Raw genomic sequence first — 21,391 nt, 5'->3', positions numbered from 1 at the left:
TGACCAGTGATCTTCACTGAAATTTGAGTGGCAATAAGCCTCCCCAAGGTCCCAGCCCCTTTCACACTTATCCAGAGGAGTGAAAGCACTAACCAGACCTCCTGGTCTGGTTAGTGCTTTCACTCCTCCATCTTTCCATTCTCCTTGACCTATTTTTTTGGTGGGGAGGGGTAGTTAACCTACGATTTTACAATTTTAGTTTTTTTGTTTGCATTTTTCTTTTACTTCTGGGGCATTTTCTCTATGGCTGGTTAGCATTTGACACTCCTGTAGATTAAATTCCACATTTGAGACTTTTTCTTAAAATTTCAGCTGTCTGTTGGATAGTTTTGGTCTTTCCCTTGATTCCAATTTCTCCTAGTCTTCTTTCCAAGTTCTCTCTGACTGTTCTTAATATTCCTACAGTTATCCGTATTATATTGATTTTCTTCAGGTTTCATATTATTCTTATTATTTATATCATGTTTTTCTTTAAAGCAACAAATTAATTCAATAGTCTTTATAATTAGGATAAAAAATATGAACATTCTATGAAAGAGGGAAGTCACAGATTAGATAACAATTCACTCCAATATTTTTATGTTAAGAATGATTTTCTAAATAGTAATATTATTTAGAAAATGCTTAAGGGAAGAGGCCTTTGTTAACTATTCTGTTTCTACACTATCTTATTTTACATATAAATCATCGATTATTTTCAACATCGTTTTTATGAAAAAAAATCCAAATAGAATTAAGGACGAACTACTGCAAATTTGCTTTTTTTTAAACGAAATAGAAATCTTCAGTTGTTTCACAACTTTCAATCAATTATATAGAAAATATTTTAGAAAAAATTAAGGAAGCTCTACTCTTGTAATGTATGCAACTCTCAAGAGCATTTTTTAAAGTTTTGCAAAAATAAATACAAACATTACACAGGATTGTACAATAATTAAAATAATAGAATTTTTTTTAAGAATTAGAACCAGAATTGGCACTTATATTGGAATCAGGAATTTATAACAGAATCCATAAATTATATCAAAATCACGAAAAAAAACTTGGGAATTGCCCCATCACTAATATATATATATATATGTATATAATTGTATGATTTATATTTACATTTTTTGCAGTAAAAATATAGAATTTTTAAACAAATTTATTATTTGAGGCAAGAAATATGTGAAGTTTAAAGTTCTTTCCTTAATCCGTGGATTTTCAATGCATGGTTGATCTCTTCAGAGGAAATGTCTTGAGTAAAATAATGATTATGGATAAACATAATTTGGGTTTTAGCACATATATTGAAAATTAATTAAAGATATTTTTAAAGGAACATAGACAAGGACATCATTTAAAGGTGATCCAACGGGAGAATTTGATTAAATAAAAAAAGGATATGCATTCCAGGTACACGATTTAAGTATTGCCTCAGGAACAGAGATGAATCAATATTTTTTTTTATTTTTAGATCCCCTACTTTGCTTTGTCTTGTATATTGAGCTACTTTATTTGGCTGGGATTGTCTTATATAAAAGAATTTCCTCCCAACAATATTTTGTAAGCCTGTAAACCGCAAAATTAATTAATCTGTGATTTAAATCATCTCCTTGTTCGTTCGTGCCTGTGTGTGTATATATATATATATATATATATATATATATATATATATATATATATATATATTTTCACACTGAAGAAGACCGAAGGATTGGTCGAAATTATGTGCTTTTGAAAGAAACATTTCCGTTTTTTTTTTGTTTTTTTTTAAAGACTTTTTGTATTCCTACATGTCAATACATAGGAAATAAATACAGAAAAGATATAAACATTTATATATATTTTGTGTTGATATATATATATATATATATATATATATATATATTTATTGCATATGAATAAATAACATAGTTCTCATTTACATAGCTCAATAGTGCGATACTAGATACTATAAATATTTTTCTTTAAAAAGATACCATGTTAAAAGACATAGACAAACAAGTATTTAGTCCTTTTCAGAAAATTTGTTTTTTTATTGGTAACACCTTGTGTATAATTGTTTCAACCACCGGTCTGTTATCAGTATATTCAATTGTAGTCAATTTATAAAGATGAAGGATTGATTTCCAGATTGCCTGACTGAAGCAATAAATATCATTGCCCACATTGCATGAAAACTATCAACTCTCTTTATTCTACAATAAAAATTTAACTTGTGAAATGTTGCTCTCCTTTACATTTTTTTTTTTTATCTTCAAATATTTTTGGATGTAACGTACCTAAAGGTGTGGATAATGTGCATCTATCATATTTTTATGCAGTAAAAAATAACAAACGCTATTAAAATAGCGCATCACTCAATAAATTTCAAGCCCAAGTGTTGGCATATAAGTGTATAACCGTTCATTAAATTATAATTAAAACAACTTGGGCTTCATCAGCATGTAGACAAAACCAATATTTCAAAAGTTTCACAGCCTACAAATAGGACATTTCTTGTTAATACAGTAGGTATTCATTCCTTTTTTTTTTTTTTTTCATCAACAATATACATATATAAAGTTTCAAGCGAACTTTATATGCATTTTTGGATTAAACACACTTGCCTTGCAATGCAATGATCCCAAGCAAAAGAGCACGACTTACAAAATCCACAGTAAGTTTTTTAATAAGACAGAGATGCATTTCAAATGAATGTTTTCTGTTTAGAGAGCACAATTGCATCATGATGCTTTTGCATTTTAAACTTTAATTCAAATTTATAAAATCAACAGTAGGTTCTACATAGGTAGACTATGATGTATTATGGACAAAGTTATTGGTCCTCATTCAATTCCGGGCAATGTTGGGTATCCTTGCTAAAAGTGAAAATGTCTGTCTGTCTGTGTACATTTCCCTACCAAATAACTCTGTCAATTTTCAGTCTAGAGACTCGACATCTGATATAAGAGGTATTGATATTTGGGAAAATCTTTTTAAGTGTTTTTCGGACAGAAATTTGTCTCTCAAAGGATTAAAGTTCAACGATTCGACCTTTAAAAACTCTACCAATCTCCTCCGCCAATTTTGGATCTAAACACTTGAAATTTTAAATGTAAGTTAATTGAACATGGATCAAACTTTTTAATTTGATTTGAGCGCAAAAAAATTTTAAGGGGTCAAAATTGGAGTCAAAGTTTCAAAAAAAAAAAAAAAAGAGAGGATCTCTGCTGTCTCTACCAAACTATTCAGACAATTTTGGGTCTAAACATTTGAAATTTATACATAACAGGCATTCAGACATGTGGCAAGCATTTTAATCAGTTTTGGGGCGAAAATTTGGTTGCCAAAGTGTCAAGGTTGAAAGAGTTGACCTTTGCAGATTCTACTAAATTTCTCTGCCAATTTTGGGTCTAAACACTTGAAATTTTAGATGTAGATAACTTGGACATGGGTAAAACTTTTTTATTTTGATTTGAAAACAAAATAATAAATGTTAAGGGGTCAAAGTTTTAAAAATTTTACCTCTGCGGTCTCTACGAAATTACTCAGACAATTTTTGGTCTAAACATTTGAAATCTTACATGAAGTGTATTCACAAGTAGGGCAAGGTATGAACAGTACATAGGGCCCAAGCAAAACCGGGCTGAATTGCTAGTATATATATATATAAAATCATAAGAAATCTACTAGTATTATACTATTTTCTGTAACCATGGGTGGTATTGATTTTGTAATAGAATCTGTCAACACTATTCATGTTTCAGCATTATTTTCCTGATACATCCTCCCTTCCCTCTCTGTCTCTTGTAAAGGCCATAGAAACCCCATGTGTGCATTGATAAAACCGGTCTGTTATCAGTATATTCAATTGTAGTCAATTTATAAAGATGAAGGATTGATTTCCAGATTGCCTGACTGAAGCAATAAATATCATTGCCCACATTGCATGAAAACTATCAACTCTCTTTATTCCACAATAGAAATTTAACTTGTGAAAAAATTTTTCTTTTTTGTATCTTCAAATATTTTTTGATGTAAGGTACCTAAGAGTGTGGGTAATGTGAATCTATCATATTTTTATGCAGTAAAAAATATCAAACAATATTAAAATAACACATCACTCAATAAATCTCAAGCCTAATTAATAAAGCAGCTTTTAGGCACAATTCGACTTTATTCATCAACACAGTCAGAGTAAATTTTCCCCTTACTGAGTTTAAAAAAAAAAAAATTTATAGTGGGGGAGGGGGTAAATAATTGAAGTACCTGATCGTGTGTTCGTCTGTGGAAACGATGAGGACCATCTGATCATCCCGTAGGATAGGGTAGGGGAGAGTTATCATCGGTGAGTACGGATATGGCTGATAAGCCCAATCTTTGCCTGAAAAGTTCTATTGCAATGTGAACAGGGAATCATAGCAGATGTCGAGGGCTTCAAAACATTGTCCTTTCTGTCCTTCTCTGCAGCAACTTTTTGGTTACTTTCTTATTTATAGACACCGTCATGAACAGCGGCCCGCCACTTGGCTCTATCTAAAGCTGTCTGCTCGCATGATGATGGATCAACATTGAAGGCCTTTAGTGATGCCTTCAGCTAAGTACCTGATATTATACATTTGTATCACCATAATAATAAATACTCAGAGTTCTCAGGTTTAGTAGCCATAAAGACAAAGGCCAAAAATCGCCTGAAAACCAATGATGAGAGTACCTATTTACTTGCCTCCCCACGTGGGCAGAGTTAGACACAAGGTCAGTTTTTAATGTGGGGAAAATCCAGCTACCCTACACTGTGATCTTAACCCGAAAGCCAAGAAACACGGTAGAGTGGCCTTGTCAGAAACAGCTTCTCAAAAACTAATTGACTCAATTAATCGGCAGTGTTCCCACCGATAATGTTTCTGGTGTTTCTCTTTATCTTTTGTAATAAAAATTAACTTCATAATTTTTTATTTGGGAAAAATTTGATTTTCTTTATTTTTATGATATGAATGTATAATACTATCTTTATACAAAACCTTAAAGTCCTAAATGATAAAAAGGTTCTTTATGGCCTTCTAGTTTTTCTATCACTTTATAATGGCTATGAATTTTTTGCATGAGAGTAAGGGGTAAATGGAGAAATACATAAAGCCGAGGAGGTCAATGATAGAAAAAAGGTTGAGTGATACACTGATTCTAATAGTTCTCTAATATTCTGATGCATTTTTTGTAGAAAGATTTGTCTTTAGACCCAAAATATGCCTCAGTTTTTGATATCACTTCTTTGATGTCAGATCTCTTTTACTAAAGCATTCTTTTGGTGTCTGCAAAATGCAGATACAGTAGAACCCTGGAATACTGTGGCCCTAGGATACAGATTTTTCAGGTTATGATGTGGAATACAATGTTTTTCCGGCTCCTGGTTACGGTATTTGCTCTGCCTTACAGTGTTATCATATTATTTGATTATATACATGTGTATTATATACTGTACTGTATTTTGTTACTAATTTAATGCTGTATCCCAAAGTTCTACTGTAGTTGTTTTGGGTCCATATTTCGAGAAATTGTGAGTTTTGCAGTTTTTCCATCATTGTGATTGACTTGTGACACTCCAGTGTTTTGGCAAAAGACACTTTTTTCTTCCTAAGGTTTTTTATGCGATTTCTTCTTTTAAATATAAAATTCGCTATTAGTGGTTTTTCCTTTCTGAAGGTAATTGATGCACAAAATATCTTGCGCATGCAAAAATATGGTGGTTAAAATCATGCCTAATGATATTTGCATTTTCATCACTTTGGACGGCTTTCCCTTTCTGCTATCCATTCAGTGACCTACTAATTTGACTTTATAATGAAGTGGTGGAACTGTTTTATCTAATGTCACAAAAACTTCCTTTTTGATGCATTGAAACTGTTGCAAACAACTCTGAATCATCAATGTATTGTTGTCTTTGATCAACTGTGAGCAAACGTGGCACCTACTTTGAACAAAGTTTTTTTCATTAACAATTGTTTATGCAAAATAGTTAATACACAGCTTTCTAGTGTCTTCAACTTTTCTATCTCCTACAATTTCAATTTAATCAGTCAAAATGAGTTTGTGGTCTTTTGTGATGCTTTTTGAAACAATGATGAATTTTGCTGATCTGACAATTCAGCATCATTTGTGTATGTACAATCGCATTTAAAGTGAGCATACCACCTCTTAAACCTTCTTTCCAGTAGAACAGAGTCCGAATGACACTTACCAGTTCATTGCTTTTCTTGAGCAGTATTTTTATTCATCAGAAAGCAATTCAGATTTTTCCATTGTTTCAAAAACTTGCAACAGTAGCTTCACTTAAATAACTGTAATTTGTAAACTAATAATCTAATTGAACCCAAATTTTGATATATGCCATTTGGAGATTAATACTTTATAAAAATCATATTGATTTTTCATTAATGTTTTCATCTATATGTTAGGCCTGTCACTTATTGAGTAAACTTTTGGTTTAGACTTCAAAAACAATAGATGTTATTACAATTTGGAAATATATCCAATGAAAATTTAATCGCAAGAATCTTTTGCAGACCACAATAACAGTACAATACAAACCTATAATACACATGCTTGCATAGCATCTTGTATCAACAGAGACAACAAAAGAGATTCCCCCTGAAAGTGGGTGTGACACACAAATCAATCAATATGTCATGAAAGCAGAAAACTAATAAGATAATTTTCTACACAACAAAGGACACCAAAACAGAAACTACAATCTTTCTTCGAACAAACGTACAGCCATATATAATCTACAAAACAAAAAAATAATTTCCATACCAGCAGACAAAATAGGAAGAACTAGCCTGAGTCCCCAGCATTGTCTGGGTGTTTGGAGGTGTGTTGAGCAAAAAAAAAAAAAAAAAAAAGTGGTAGTAGGCAGTAGTACCACGAAGGAGGAAAAGTGGAGAAAAAATGTGACAATTTTGCTGTTGTGCCCATCACGAAACTAGAAGTGACGTATGTTTAAATTAAGGCTTGTCAATCAAAAAGAGGGGTTGATTTTCGAAAATATTGGCGAAAAAAGTGATCCCTCCCTGTAGAAAAGTGCCCAGTTGGGGGTAAAGGAATTAATGTTTTTAGCCAATTTTCAATATTTGTCATCTGAAGGGTTGAGCTTCAAAATGAAAGTTTTAGGCAGAGATACATACATACATACATTTAAACAGGTGAGATTTATATAATATGCAAGCTCCTCAAAACTTATATAAAAAAAAAAAAAAAAAATTGTTAACTCTACTCTAACAAATTCTTTAAATCAGTTATTAACAAGACGTTATCCACAGGCAATTCCTTAAATATAAAAATAAAACTGCAGGTTATGTGACAGCACTGTCATGGTTTTCATTCATTCTTCAATTAGATTAGAGAAGCAGTTCCATCTTTAAGACACTGCATATTAAGTCCAAAAAATATCTCCCTTACTTATTAGCGATGCTTACTGCACCCCAAAATCTTTACACAGCACCACAAACACATGGCAATTATACATGCAATAAACCAAAATGTTTAGTTTGTCACCATTTAGTGAGAGATTTCCTGCTTCACATTCCCAAGTATGGCGATACTATGAACATTTCTCACCCCCCCCCCAAATGTTAGGTAGTGATTTAAAAAAAGAAAAAAAAAATAATAATAGAAAGAGGAAATAGTTGATGAGCAGAACAAAAGATATACAAGTGAGATTAGTAGAAAGACAATGGAGAGAAGACACAGAAAAGCCATCTGAATTAGGATTGTTAATCAAGGTATGGCAATGACTGCGACAAAGGATTGAAAATGGAAGTCAGTATATTTCAAATTAGTTTACGAACAGTTTAGAAGGGAGTTATGTGACAGTTGACAATAGTTTACAGTTTACATACTATCTTGAGTTTGCGACAGTTGATGGCAGTTTTTGCCTGGCTTGAACTAGATCGGAAGAGCTTTGGGAGATTGAGATGAGCTGATATCAACTGACGACAAAGCAGCCCTGACAGACAGCTATGGGCATTAGCATTTAGAAGGTCGATGGTAGATATTTTATTTACTTGCTGCTCACCTCAACAAGATGTGACACAAGGTCAGGAAGTGTTCAGCCAGTGTTCCTAAAGGAGGGGCACTCTGGCCTAGCAAAAACTGCCTGGGCATCCTCATAGGCATTCCCTGGTAGGGGCATCTCATGCAACAAGCAATAAACTTGCCCCACCTAAAAGCCGGGTGGCAAGGCCTGAGAGGTTGAACCGCCTAGATAATACCCAGGCAGCGTACCTCAGTCCAATAGGGACTTAACCAGTTCCTGGCCTTGTACTTGTCAAGCTGATTGTCAAGAATGGATTCTCAACTGGTACTTTCTACCCAAGTCTCCAAGCAACTGGAGCAGCAAGGAGACTCTTCCTCTCTGATATAATGAGAGTATCATACACATATGTCCAATATGCAATGGATTTCTACAGAATGTGTTGCATCTGTGTTTTTTCTTGCATTATTTTTTATACTTGCGGACCACTGCTCACCTCCTCAGCAGGCTCCAATGTGAGAGATGACGATACAGCCAGAACGAGAAGGGAAGACAAATAAAAGACCATAGCACACACAGCATTGGGACGACGGTTGTCAGGAGGGAGCACATGGTTTTACAATACAACCTTTGCACCTCACCTGTGATAGTTGCAATATTATAAATAAGATTTTTTGCACACAATGTCTAGTTCATCTATGAACATCAAAAAAAAAAAAAAAAGATTTAAAAATAAAAATTAGGTTTGAACTCTGATGTGCATGTTTTTACTATATGTGAAGTTTTTTTTTTTTTTTTTTTTTTACAAATTGAGAAAACTCATTAAATATTTATTTGTTCAAAAAAAATAATTTGTAGTTGCTGTTAATGCCAATATGCATATGTTAATGTTAACAACAAAAAAAAAAGAAATTATCAACAAGTGCATTACAATAGAAACATTATTGTAGAACATTTGAAATGAGTGTTTTTCAAAATTAGAAAAGGTTCAGTTTTTCTTAAAAACGAAGTAACAATTTCTTAACTTTTGAAATCACTACTAAATATTGAGTACACTATAATATTCAATAGAGAATTGGCTTTATAATAATAAATACGAAATCTACATAAATGTCATATTTAAGCATATTTTACGATCAGGCAACCTCTTGTCTCTGTTTGTGTGTGGAATGGTCTCTACCAAACTACTGTCAATTTTTGGTCTACAGATTTGAAACTTAATATATAAAGCATTCAGACATTTGGAACAAATTCGATTTGGTTTTTAGCCAACAAAAATAACTGCTAAGGGGTAGAAATTGGAATTTGGCAGGCATAAGTTGACTGTGTTACTTCTATATTTATGCAAATATATATTTTTACGTTAAAGTCAGTTAATTTTTAAAGTTGTCTTATTCATCTGTGGTTAACTCAGGCAATAGCAGGGCTGGGGCACTAAATGTTTTTGTTTCGATTCTTGCTGCAGTATCCAAGTTATACCTTTTTTTTTTACTTTTTAAATCACTACTATATATTGGGTACAATATAATAATAAATAGAAAATTGGCTCTATAATAATATGAATCTGAATAAATTAAAATATATTTCAGCATATTTTACAACCAGGCAACACCAGGCGATCTGTTAGTTTAAAAATAATACTCTATGATTTTATGTGATTTTTTGTTGTACAGTCTTTCCTTTCTGTCACTGGTAAAATTTTGTTTGTTTTTTTATAGAAGTAGAATTTTGTACAAGTACCTTATTTCTTCTTTAAAAATAAAACTACTCGATTTTACATTTCTTTTTTTTTTGTTGTACAACGTTTTTATTCCATTACAAATATTTTTTTTTTCATATGGGTAGGATTCTGTACAAGTATCGTATTTTTTTTATTTGGGAGTAACTTTTCTTGCCTTTGGTAACAGTAAAGTGTTATACACTACTTTTATTTGTAAGAAAAACAATTTAAAATGAGTTGAAACACAAACACTTATCCATGTAAATAGAAAAGTAATTCATCTTGCCTTTGGCACAGTAATAATGTTTCCATCTGTTTTAAAAGATCACCAATCTACAGAAGGAGCACCTCAGAGCACCTCAGAGCACTAATAAAATCAAGTTTCTAACATCCCATTTGGTTTATTAGTATTAAAATATGCCCTCAAATAACGTGACAAACAAACACAAGTTCAATATTAGTATAAATAATTTTGTTTTCAATTTCTCTTAGTATATATGTGCCTCTTACTCTTTCTCTCTGTCTCTCTCCATATGTATTTCTCATCCGACTGCCACTTAGCAATCATCTCATTGCATGTAATGTCTTAAAAATATAAATCTTAAAATTTCAAAACAAACTTTTAAATAACTTTCTTCAAATGCAAGATTTTTAAAAACCACTAAAATAAGTGTTTAGAATGAAATAAGGAACAGATTTTATATAGGTTTCATTAACAAATATTTAGTATATAGCAAAAATCAAGATAAAAATCTTAAACAGGCAAAAACAAGTATAATTTAAGAGACAGAAAATTATGTCCTTACAAAAGCTCCTATTAGATTAGTTAAGCAGAAATAGTAGAAAACATTTTGTTCTGGAACTTTCTGACTAGTGTAGCGATATAAAAAATGTTTATATAAATGAAGAAAAAAGTATATCTTGCTCTCTTTATTATTGCGCACTTTTATAAAAATCTTGTTAAATTGATTGTTTTATCTTTGAATATATTTAACATGGAATTATATGTATATATATATATATATATATATTTATTTATTTTTATTACCGTTTTATCTGCTTAGTTGCACATGTTTTTAATATCGTTTTTCTAATCATGATAACCATTTCTGTAAACGCTGAAGTTACTGCTCGTTGATATGATTCGGTAACCGAAATATGTGTAACTAAGATTAAACGGTAATAAAAAAAATATATATTTGCTCTGCAATAGTGTTGAGCATGTTCTTTAGGTTTTTACTAATTACCATTTTTGCTATTCTTATACCTAATTTGTAATGTAAATGGTTAAATGCAAAAATGACTGCCAAAAGTGGATCAGTATGTTGTCGACACAATTTTTTGGTTAAAAAAGCCAGAAGATTAATTATTTTTCCTCTTCCTTTCAGACATGTCAGCAAACGGTGCCCAATATGTGCAGAAGATAGAATGTGAATAACTCTTTTGCTTAGCATGGTGTTGTAGTTGTTTTGTGTGCCTTCATTGGCTGCTGCTTTTGACCAATCAGTTTCTACTTCATGTAAACTTCAGGGCTTCCAGGGAGTGGAGGTGGTACAAAAAGTATAAACAAAACAAACAAGAGACCCATTTAGTCCTTTGCGACGTTCAATGACCAAAATACTTTCTTATTCATTAAGTTATTTATTTCCTGTCGCTTCATAATTATCTGGAAATATAAGTCCTCATATATAAAAGGCACTTTGTGTGTGTCTGTGTGAGTTCGTTCCCTATGGACTCTGAAATGGCTGGAACGATTATTCTGAAATGTCACACAAATGTATTTTGTGCCTCCGATAAGTATCGATAATCGAAAAAAATCTAATTAAACAAATAAGTCTGATTTTAACCAAAGTTAACACCCTTATATAGCCTAACATCACAAGTGCATTTGAGAAGTTTTAACATCGCACAAGCAGAAGGGCCAGGTGTATAAAATCAACGGTAGGCTGTTTGATAAGACCAGGGCCATTTTCGAAAGGAATGTTTCTGTTTTGAGCACAATTGGACCATGATACTTGACTTTTGAATTTTAAACTTTAATTTAAGCCATTATATAAAAATAATTTTATAAAATCAACAGTAGGTTCTCTACAGTGTAATGTGGACTACAATGTATTGTGAACTAAGTTACTGCGGGGAGGCATGTGAAACTTCCTCCTGGTGCACTACGGTGGGTCCCAGACTAGAGTAGGCAATTAATTGCTTTGATTGAAAAATGGGTGATTTTACTGATTTTGATGACAATAAAACTGAAATATTCATTAACCCTTATTCAATCTTGAGCAATACCAAGTCTCCAAACTAGTATTGGTCACCATGTCACCATTTATTAAGGCATAGTGTCACTTACGGATAATGATTGATGAGACAGGAGTGAATGCCACCCAAAAGATGAGGAACACTAGGGCTTCCCACCTATAGAATACACTGTTAAGGAATTGCTGTCCCGCTGAGAACAACTTGGTTGTCTTTAAATCCAATGTAAAAAAAATTCTTTGCATGAACCTTCTTAAAAGTAATCAAATGCAGTTCAGAACATTGATCAATATTAGCACTTCCATAGTGTTCTTCATCTTTTGGCTGGCATTCATTTTTATCTTTTCTAAGGTGGTTGACAATTGCTCAATTTAACAGATTCAAACAGTTTACTCATAATGCATAGACGACTGATCTTCAGTATTTTCAAATACTGGACAGACCAACATTTTTTTTTTTTTTTTTCTAAATAGAAAATGCTTATCCTTTGAACAACACTTGTGTAATTTTGTTAGGATGAGTACAAGTTTCGATAGCAGCTGGAATGTTGTCAAGATCAGTTGCTTCGCTTGTATCGAGGTTTCTTATAAGTTTTGAAAGTTTTCTTCGGACTGATATATGTGTATCACAGAGAGTATTTACAATCAGAGGGAAATTCTGGGAGTTGATCGTGCTGGTTGCAAAGAATGGGGTTTGTAGCAAAGTTCTTTGTGAAAAACAGATCATATCAGAATCTTTTTTTTTTTTTTTAATGGAATCTGATGCTACCAGATCAAGCTGTCTGAATATGTGACTTAAATGCACCAAACATTGCTGCCATTGTTTATTTTTCCTTTTCCTTTCCAAAACTCAATCATGTATTGCAAAGTGAAAAACAAAAACAACTTTTCTCTACAAAACAACTGAATCAGAAATAACAAACAACTTCACTTACTTAGAAAATTTCATAAACAAAGAAGGTAGTATGGACTATGAGTTGCAGTGCAGGATATGTAAGACTACAGCAGTATTTAATCAGCTTTCTTTGCAAGATCTGGAGAAACACACAACATTCACTCACAGATCTAAATTAAGATGTTATAACAACAACGTTTTGTCCACAATGTTACACAGAAGTGAAACTTGGCATTTCAAAATCAGTCAAGAGAATAAATTAGGGGTGTTTGATTCCAAGTGCCTTAGAAAGATTCTAACCAAAATGTCAGAAACCACTGACTAATAAGTAGTATCGTCAGTAATCTGCAAACAACGTTTAGGCTGGCTTAGACATACTCCAAGATTGTCTCCAGAGAGAATTGCCAACCAAGTACTCTAAATGGACTCCTGATGGAAAAAGAAGAGGAAAACCAAAAATGAACTGGAAGCAGATAATAGAGAGATTTGATTGAAATGAGAAGAAACTGGTGGATCTGGCTTCAAATTAAAAACAGTTATATACTTTAATTGCCTCATATGTCGCGGAATGCGATGGTTCATAAGCTAAAGTTTGACTATTTCCTGTATATACACTTATAAAATAATATATAGTGAATGTTTTTTTTAGAATTTACTTTAACAGCGCACATTATATAGACTTTAGTAGTATAAATACTTACTTATGGTAAGTATTCCACATAGAAACGTTTGTTTCATTCCCAAGAAAAATCATCGGGCTATTATTATTATTATTATTATTATTATTATTATTATTATTATTATTATTATCCACATTTGCTCATTTCTTATAATTTTATGTCAATATTTAATTAAAAAAAAAATCGAGTAGAAAGCATAATTGTTATGATTAGTAATGACTAATGTTTGGAGTTTAAATCTAAATTGATGCACTCGCTACATCTAACCACACATATGAGTCATGAAATGATGAAACAGTTATATATGGATAACTATAGTTTATTTACATATATACACTCACACACCAGCAGGGCTACCTGATACAGCCTAGGGCAAAAGTGTAACATATTTTCTATTAAATTTTCTGTTTATCTTTCTCTGTCTATCTTTTCTCTCTTTCCCCCCTCTTCTCAGTCCATTCATCTCTTTGGAGATATATATATATATATATATATATATATATTATATATATATACACACACACACACACACACACACACACACACACAACTCTTCTTTATATAGGAACCTCAAGGAATGAGTTGGCATAAAGGAATTAATTCCTTGATAAAAAACTCAGTTACTTCCCTTTAGTTAATACATGATATAGCTGGAAAACCGACCTAAAATTTAGATATTATTCATTCTGGGAAATTCTGATAAAGAATATACCAACTTTGTGAGTCTTTGTTTTGTAGTTTTTTTTTGTTTTTTTTATTTTTTTTACTTTTAGCCAAACATGCACACAGACAATTACCCTTTATGTAATAGAAGATAAGCAAGCCATATACAGTCATAATGATTGACAAAAAAAGTTAAATTAATACTTAAATAAATCTGGATCTACAATTAAATATAATCGTCTAAATTGAACTGGATGGTCTTGGATTTAAACAATCTATGTAATAATATGCTGAAACATTTTCTGTTTGTATATACGTTATCTGCTTTCACAAACATCTAAAAAAAAAAAAAAAAAAGAAGACCATCCGATGAATAAAGAAAGTAATTCATAATTAATCTGATGGTATTAAGTTTTAAAAAAAAAAATCCGATTTTATTCATTTTTTAAATGAATTGGTTCAAATTCTGCTATCCCAGTCAACTAAAACAGTGCAATTTAAAATAAATAAATTTCAAACTGTGAGTTGATCAGTTTTACAGTAAGGAGAGACATATTAACTTTATTCATTTAAAAACTATTTAGTTGACAATGATGATTATTTTTGTGAAAGAAAAGAGTAGTTTGTTTTCATTAATCATACTGATCTGACAGACATTATTTTGAAAGAAATCCTATTAACAGTAAATTATACAGATTGATGTAGATAATAGCAGAAAATTTATACGGAGCCACGCTACTAGTAGAATAATGTGTCATTCTCCAAATGAGCATGTAAGTAATATGTGCTTGTCTGTGGGAATACGTGTGTACGGTTACATATGTTTGATGTAAATATGGCGTTATATTTTCACCACCTTTCATGGAGGTTAGACACAAGGTCAGATATGAGTTTGGTGAAAGTGTTACAGTGGAACAAACTTGATTTGAACTCTGCACACCAAGGTTTTCAGTCTGTGTTGTTAACCACTTAGCCACCGTCACCTTCAATAGAAATGCTCACAGAATCTAGTATTCCTTAGCAGTCACCCATCTAAGTACTGAACAGGCTCCATGTTGCTTAACTTTAGCGATTGGACAAGAACCAGTGTTTGCAATTTGATGTGGCGTTATATACCCATGTCTGTACACCTGTGATAAAATTAAGAGTTGTATTTTCTTGTACTTTTATTTTTGTTGGGAATGGGGAATCCTACTGGATGTAAGACATTCACCTGCTATTACAAAGACTATAATCCGAGAGATCTTTTTAGGATTCTAACTAACTCGGCACAATTGTTTAGATCTCTCTTTCACTTTGTTTACCGGGTATATTTGCCAGGTAGTTTTTGAAATTCTTTTCCATGAGCTCAATAGATCCTATGATTATTGGAAAGATTAAAATCTTTTTAAGATTTCAGTTTCTTTTCATGTCGTGCATAAGACCTTGGCATTTCGTTATGTTCTGATTAGCTTTATTTAAGACAGCATCATTAGGGATACTGACTTCAACTAGGGTTGTTGCTCTTTGTCTTGTCCCATATAACTTTCAAGTTTGATAACTCTGTTTACTTAGTCACTGTAGGTATTACATAGTCATAGTGGATGGCATTTTTTTTTTTTTTTTTTTACTTGGCAGTCAACACTTAAAGGCCCGAAGGCCACTCGAGGATAAGGATTAATTGATGTAATGGTGTAAAATGGGTAAAATTTGATTATTTATCGGGATGGCTTAACAAGAACTTGTTTACATTGGATTTGAAGGCTACCATGTTGTATTCAACTGGGAAGTAGGCCAGCGGAACATAGTTTCACAGGTGGACAGTTCTGGGAGAGCAGCTTTGCTTATGGAATCTGCATTTAGATTTAGGCACAGATAGAAAGTGGAGAAAATCATATATGGTGGTTGTAGCTAGTCGAGTCTTTATTGTGAAATTTGGCAAGGAGGGACCATAGATTGGAGTTCAGTTGAGCACTTAGCATGAAAATAGTGATAGAGCAGAGACAGGCTCGTGAGGTGTCTTTTGTGGGCATATAACTTATTTCCAAAAGTTATGTGTATGCATATGCTTCTGATTGTAATCGGAATTGGGAATCAGAACTTTTTTGGAATATGGGAATCGGAAGAATTTTAGCCTAATTTTTTATTCTAAAAATGATTCTTTTCATTTTTTTGTTTGTTTTTGTTTAAAACTTACTTTTTCATTGCTAGTACTAAAGGTAAAATGACAAATATTTATTATTTTTAAACTACATACCAATAAAACTAAAATCTATAGATTATAACAAATTTAGGCAAAAAATGGCACTGAAGAAATGGCACGATAAAATAACACAAGTATAAATGGCACAAATGAAAAAATAGGAAAAACTGGCACAAGTGAAAAATATAAATGTAAATCTCACAATGAGTTTAACAAATCAGTATGTTCAAGCAATTACAGGTAAAAAAACATTTGAGACTAAAATACTTAGAAAGATGAATTCATTTAATGTGTGTTGCCCCCCCCCCTGCCAAGTTTATTTGCAAAGCTATATGCAAATATTAGGTTGCTGCAAATATAATGTCGTTTTTTGATGTTCAACTCCGACAAAAAAACGACATTATTTTTGCACCAACCTAAATATTACACTGATTTTATGGTTATCCAAAAATAAAAACAACTCTATTACAATATAATATTAAGGAATTTGAAAAGAATCTGAATTCGTAATTGTTTGGAATCAGGAAAATGTTGGAATTGTCCCTTCACGCCCACACACATATATATATTGAGTAAGATGATTGATAATTTAAAATTAAAAATCGGTTTCATAAGGAAGAACAAACAAATCAAATTGTACGATCGTTTCGGAAACGATTTTTTTTATTGATATATATATATAATATATATATATATGCATAAATAATTATGGAGTTGCACTTGCACATAATTCTATGGATGTTTATTTGGTTGTATGTATGTAGAGTTGTGCCTAAGTAAGAATATCAGTGAGAATGTATTTTTACAAGTGCGGATGAGAGGGTACAATTGTAGCACATGTGTGCATGGCTGCCAGTTATTATTTACGCGTAATTGTGCATGTATGGCCATATGTACTTTTATATATATATATATATATATATATATATATATATATATATATATAGCTATGTACGTGTGTCGCAAGTTCATACGTGCTTGTGTGTGGCTTTTTATATGCTTGCACGTGTATATCTATGCATGTATGTATATTTATTTATGTGCATGTATATTTCTATTGCCTTCAGACGAGCACCCATATACATATCTATTTTGCGTGTGATTTGTAGATTTATCTGTATGCATAATTCTTTGCATGCGTGCGTATGTGTTAGTGTATGTGTATGTATGGGTTTGTGCCTGCAGCTATATAAATAGTTGAACCATTTATTATTTCCACTTCATATGATTCCAATGTGTACCTCCCTCTTTAATTACTTGTGGACTTGTATGTATGTAAACATGCTTGTATTTGATACATTTTGATTAGATTTGTATGATCATATATACACATGCACTAGCAAGGAGACCCAACATTGCTCAGGATTGAATGGTGATCAACGAATGTTTCGCACTTCCAATACTTTTATTCTCATCAACATCTGCAAAATAACCCATTTTTCAATCAAAACAGTTGATTGCCTGCTCTAGTCAGGGACGCACTGAAGTGCACCAGCAGAAAACTGCACATGCCTTCCTGCAATGACTTAGTTCACAATACATTGTAGTCTACATTGCACTGTACAGAACCTATAACTGATTTTATAAAATTATTTTTATATAATGGCTTGAATTAAAGTTTAAAATGCAAAATTCAAGTATAATGATCCAAACAGAAACATTAATTTTGAACGCGCCTTGGTCTTATCAAAGAACCTATTATAGATTTTATATGCTGGGCACTACTACATGTCTGGTGATGAAACTTTTCAAATGCAATTGTGATGTTAGGCTGTACAAGGGTTTTAACTTCGGTCAAAATTGGACTGTTACTTCTTTAATTTGATTTTTTTTCGATTATCGATTTTTGATACTTACCATAGGCATTCCCATACAATACCTACTTAAGAACATTCTCAGACACATAAGTACATTTGTGTGAAATTCTTTTAAAAATCAGTCCCATTGTTTCTGGAATCCATAGGAAACTAACTCCCACACACTAAGTGCTTTTTAAATATAAGTAGAGTAGATGGAAATAAAAATCAATATATATTAAAAAAAAAACGCTCAATAAATGCATACAGATTTTATAAATAAGATTATATAAGCATTTGTAAGGAGTCTATTCAGATCGATCAACATTTGACATTTACATGTTGATGACGACATGTAAATATCAGCTTTTATAAATAAAATTATACAAACACTATAAGGAGTCTACACGAATCAATCAGCATTGCGACATGTCGATGTACTAGTAAGCCATCTAGCGTTGCTCGATCATAAAATATGATTAAATATGATATTTTAATTTATGGAGATTTTATATTTATTATTATACAGCCAATACTCTATTGTAATCAACATATAGTAATCATTTCAAAAGATTTTTTAAATTATGATTTGGGTGTCATCAGCTAGAATCGAAACCAAAACATGTAGCTATTTAACATTATTCATTATCGTCTGATCTAAGTTGATATGAATGTCTCCATCTTGTCTCTGAAACCAGTGGCATTCATAGGACTGGTTGATTCCACTAAGTAAAATAGGTGTGATTTGTACCCAACAACAATCTCTGGTCCCCCCTCACCAATCTTTCTCGAAAAACACCCATCTAGCTGAAACCACTGTCAATAATTTTCCCCACTCTTTATCTATGCCTAAATCAAAACGTAGATTCCATGAACAAAGCTTCTTTCTTAGAACTGCGCACCTGTGGAACTCTCTGCCGCTTGCCTGTTTCTCTCCTGACTTCAACTTGGATGTCTTCAAGTCCAACATAAACAAATTCCTGATGAACCGCCCCCTTAAGTAATGACACTTTATCAAATCTCCGATATTAACTATTACCACGATACTATCCCATTGATTACTATACACACAATAACCCTTATCCCTGAGTGGCTTCTGGGCCTTGATAAGTGGTGACCTCCATGTAAAAAAAAAAACAAAAAACTATTAATTTTTATTTTTCCGTTATACATTGTTTTCAGTTTCTTATCTGTTCATCAATTCTCTTCCATTATTAGTGTATATATATATATTGAAAGTTTTATGTTGACACTTCTTTAAAAATTAAAAAAAATAATAACGTTTTCCTTTGCCAAACGGTTGTGAGATTTCACATGAATTATCTTGAATGTTTATGGCAAAAAATGATTGCTGCCCAAAGATAAAAATTTCCTCTTGCTTTCTCAACGTTTTTCATTTTGATTATTTTTACTCTTTTTAGCTGCTCAAAATGTTAATATAATAAATTCAAAAACAAAATTTTTTTTATGCGTCTAATGCCATCCTGAAAATTCTTCTCTAGAAAGTATATCAAATAATCTTCACATATCTTTATGTATACTAGAAGGGGCTCCTGGTGTTGTCCAGTCGCAAAATATGCTTAAATATGGTATTTTAATTTACGCAGTCAATTCTCTGTCAATATATTTCATATTATATTGTACCAAATATATAGTTATGATTTCAAAAGTAAAAAAAATGATTTGAATGCCGTCAGCTAGAATTGAAACTGAAACCAAAATATAACAAAACATAGTTTCATGATTGAAACTATGTTTACAAGTTAAGCAAAGCCTGAAGTTTATTTGTACTATATGGTTGGACTGTGGAAAGGAGTCTGAATTTTATTCAATACATGCTGGTCTCCATGACGGCAATGTTTTTAATAAACAAGGCAAAGGAAGTTGGATGAACGGTCCACAAGGTTTTATAATTATATAGATATGAGCATGATTCACAGCCAGATCTGTTTATATTGTATGTTTATGTAGGTGTATGTGTGTGTCCATATGTATATCTTTAAAGGTGTGTGTGTGTGTGTATATATATATATATATATATATATATATATATATATATATATGTATATACTAGCAGTTCAGCTTGGCTTTGTTCGGGCCCTATGTACTGTTCATAACTTGCCCTACGTGTGAATACACTTTAGGTAAGATTTCAAATGTTTACACCAAAATTTGTCTGAGTAATTTTATAGAGCCCGTAGAGGTCAAATTATTTTAACTTTGACCCCAATTTTGACTACTTAACATTTATTATTTTGGTTTCAAATCAAAATAAAATGTTTTATCTGTGTCGAAGTTATCTACATCTAATATTTCAAGTGTTTAGACCCAAAATTGGCGGAGGAGTTTGATAGGATCTGCAAAGGTCAACTCTTAATACTCCGACCTTTTGGCAGCCAAATTTTCGCCCCAAAACTTATTAAAATGCTTGCCATATGATTGAATACCCATTATTTTTAAATTTCAAATATTTTGATCCAAAATTGGCTGAGTACTTTGCTATTCACTGCAAAGGTCAAATTTGACCTCTTGGAAGCTCAAATTTTTTACTCAAACTGATTAAAAAGCTTTCCCTATCTCTAAATACCCTTTATGTAAAATTTCAAATGTTTAGACCAGCAATTGGCTGAGTGATTTGGTAGAGACCGCATAGTCAAATTTTTTAAAAATTTAACCCTAATTTTGACCCCTTAACAATTATTTTTTTGTGCTCAAATCAAATTAAAAAGTTTGGTCCATGCCAAAGTAATCTACATTTAAAATTTCAAGTGTTTAGACCCAAAATAGTGGAGGAGTTTAGTAGAGTTTTCAAAGGTCAAATCGTTGAACTTTGACCCCTTAACAGTAAAATTTCTGGCCGAAAACCAATTAAAAAGATTTTGCCAAATCTCAGTACCCCTTATGTCAAATCTCGAGTCTCTAGACCAAAAATTGACAGAGATATTTGGTAGGGAAATGTACACACACACACACACACACACACACGTTTTCACACACACACACACACACACATATATATATATATATATATATATATATATATATATATATATACTAGCATGGGTGCCCGGCGTTGCCCGGGTGTTTGGAGGTGTATGCTGAGAAAAATAAACTTTTTTGTTTAAACTTTGACCCCTATTATGACCCCTTAACATTTATTGTTTTGGGCTCAAATCAAGTTATTAAGTTAGATCCATGTCCAAGAAA

The 21,391-nt window shown here is 32.0% G+C and overlaps 1 protein-coding gene across 32 annotated transcripts in view; it reads left to right on the top strand.

Annotated features, from left to right (window-relative positions):
* Positions 1-21,391, top strand: part of LOC145294002 (arf-GAP with SH3 domain, ANK repeat and PH domain-containing protein 2-like) — a 547,728-nt gene that overhangs the window by 301,456 nt on the left and 224,881 nt on the right. For 23 of the 32 annotated variants that reach the window (XM_080140958.1, XM_080140948.1, XM_080140937.1 and 20 more), the window contains exon 4: positions 11,102-11,143. The exons of the other annotated variants lie outside the window; for them this stretch is intronic. In XM_080140958.1, coding sequence (XP_079997084.1) covers positions 11,102-11,143 — 42 coding nt within the window. The remainder of the gene's footprint in view (positions 1-11,101; positions 11,144-21,391) is intronic. 32 annotated transcript variants of the gene reach the window in all.

The sequence above is a fragment of the Euprymna scolopes genome, chromosome 15, assembly GCF_053919585.1.
Source record: "Euprymna scolopes isolate OS-2025 chromosome 15, ASM5391958v1, whole genome shotgun sequence".
Lineage (NCBI taxonomy): Eukaryota > Metazoa > Mollusca > Cephalopoda > Sepiida > Sepiolidae > Euprymna > Euprymna scolopes.
The sequence above is the reverse complement of the archived record's forward strand: the minus strand, read 5'-3'. Positions and strand labels throughout refer to the sequence as shown.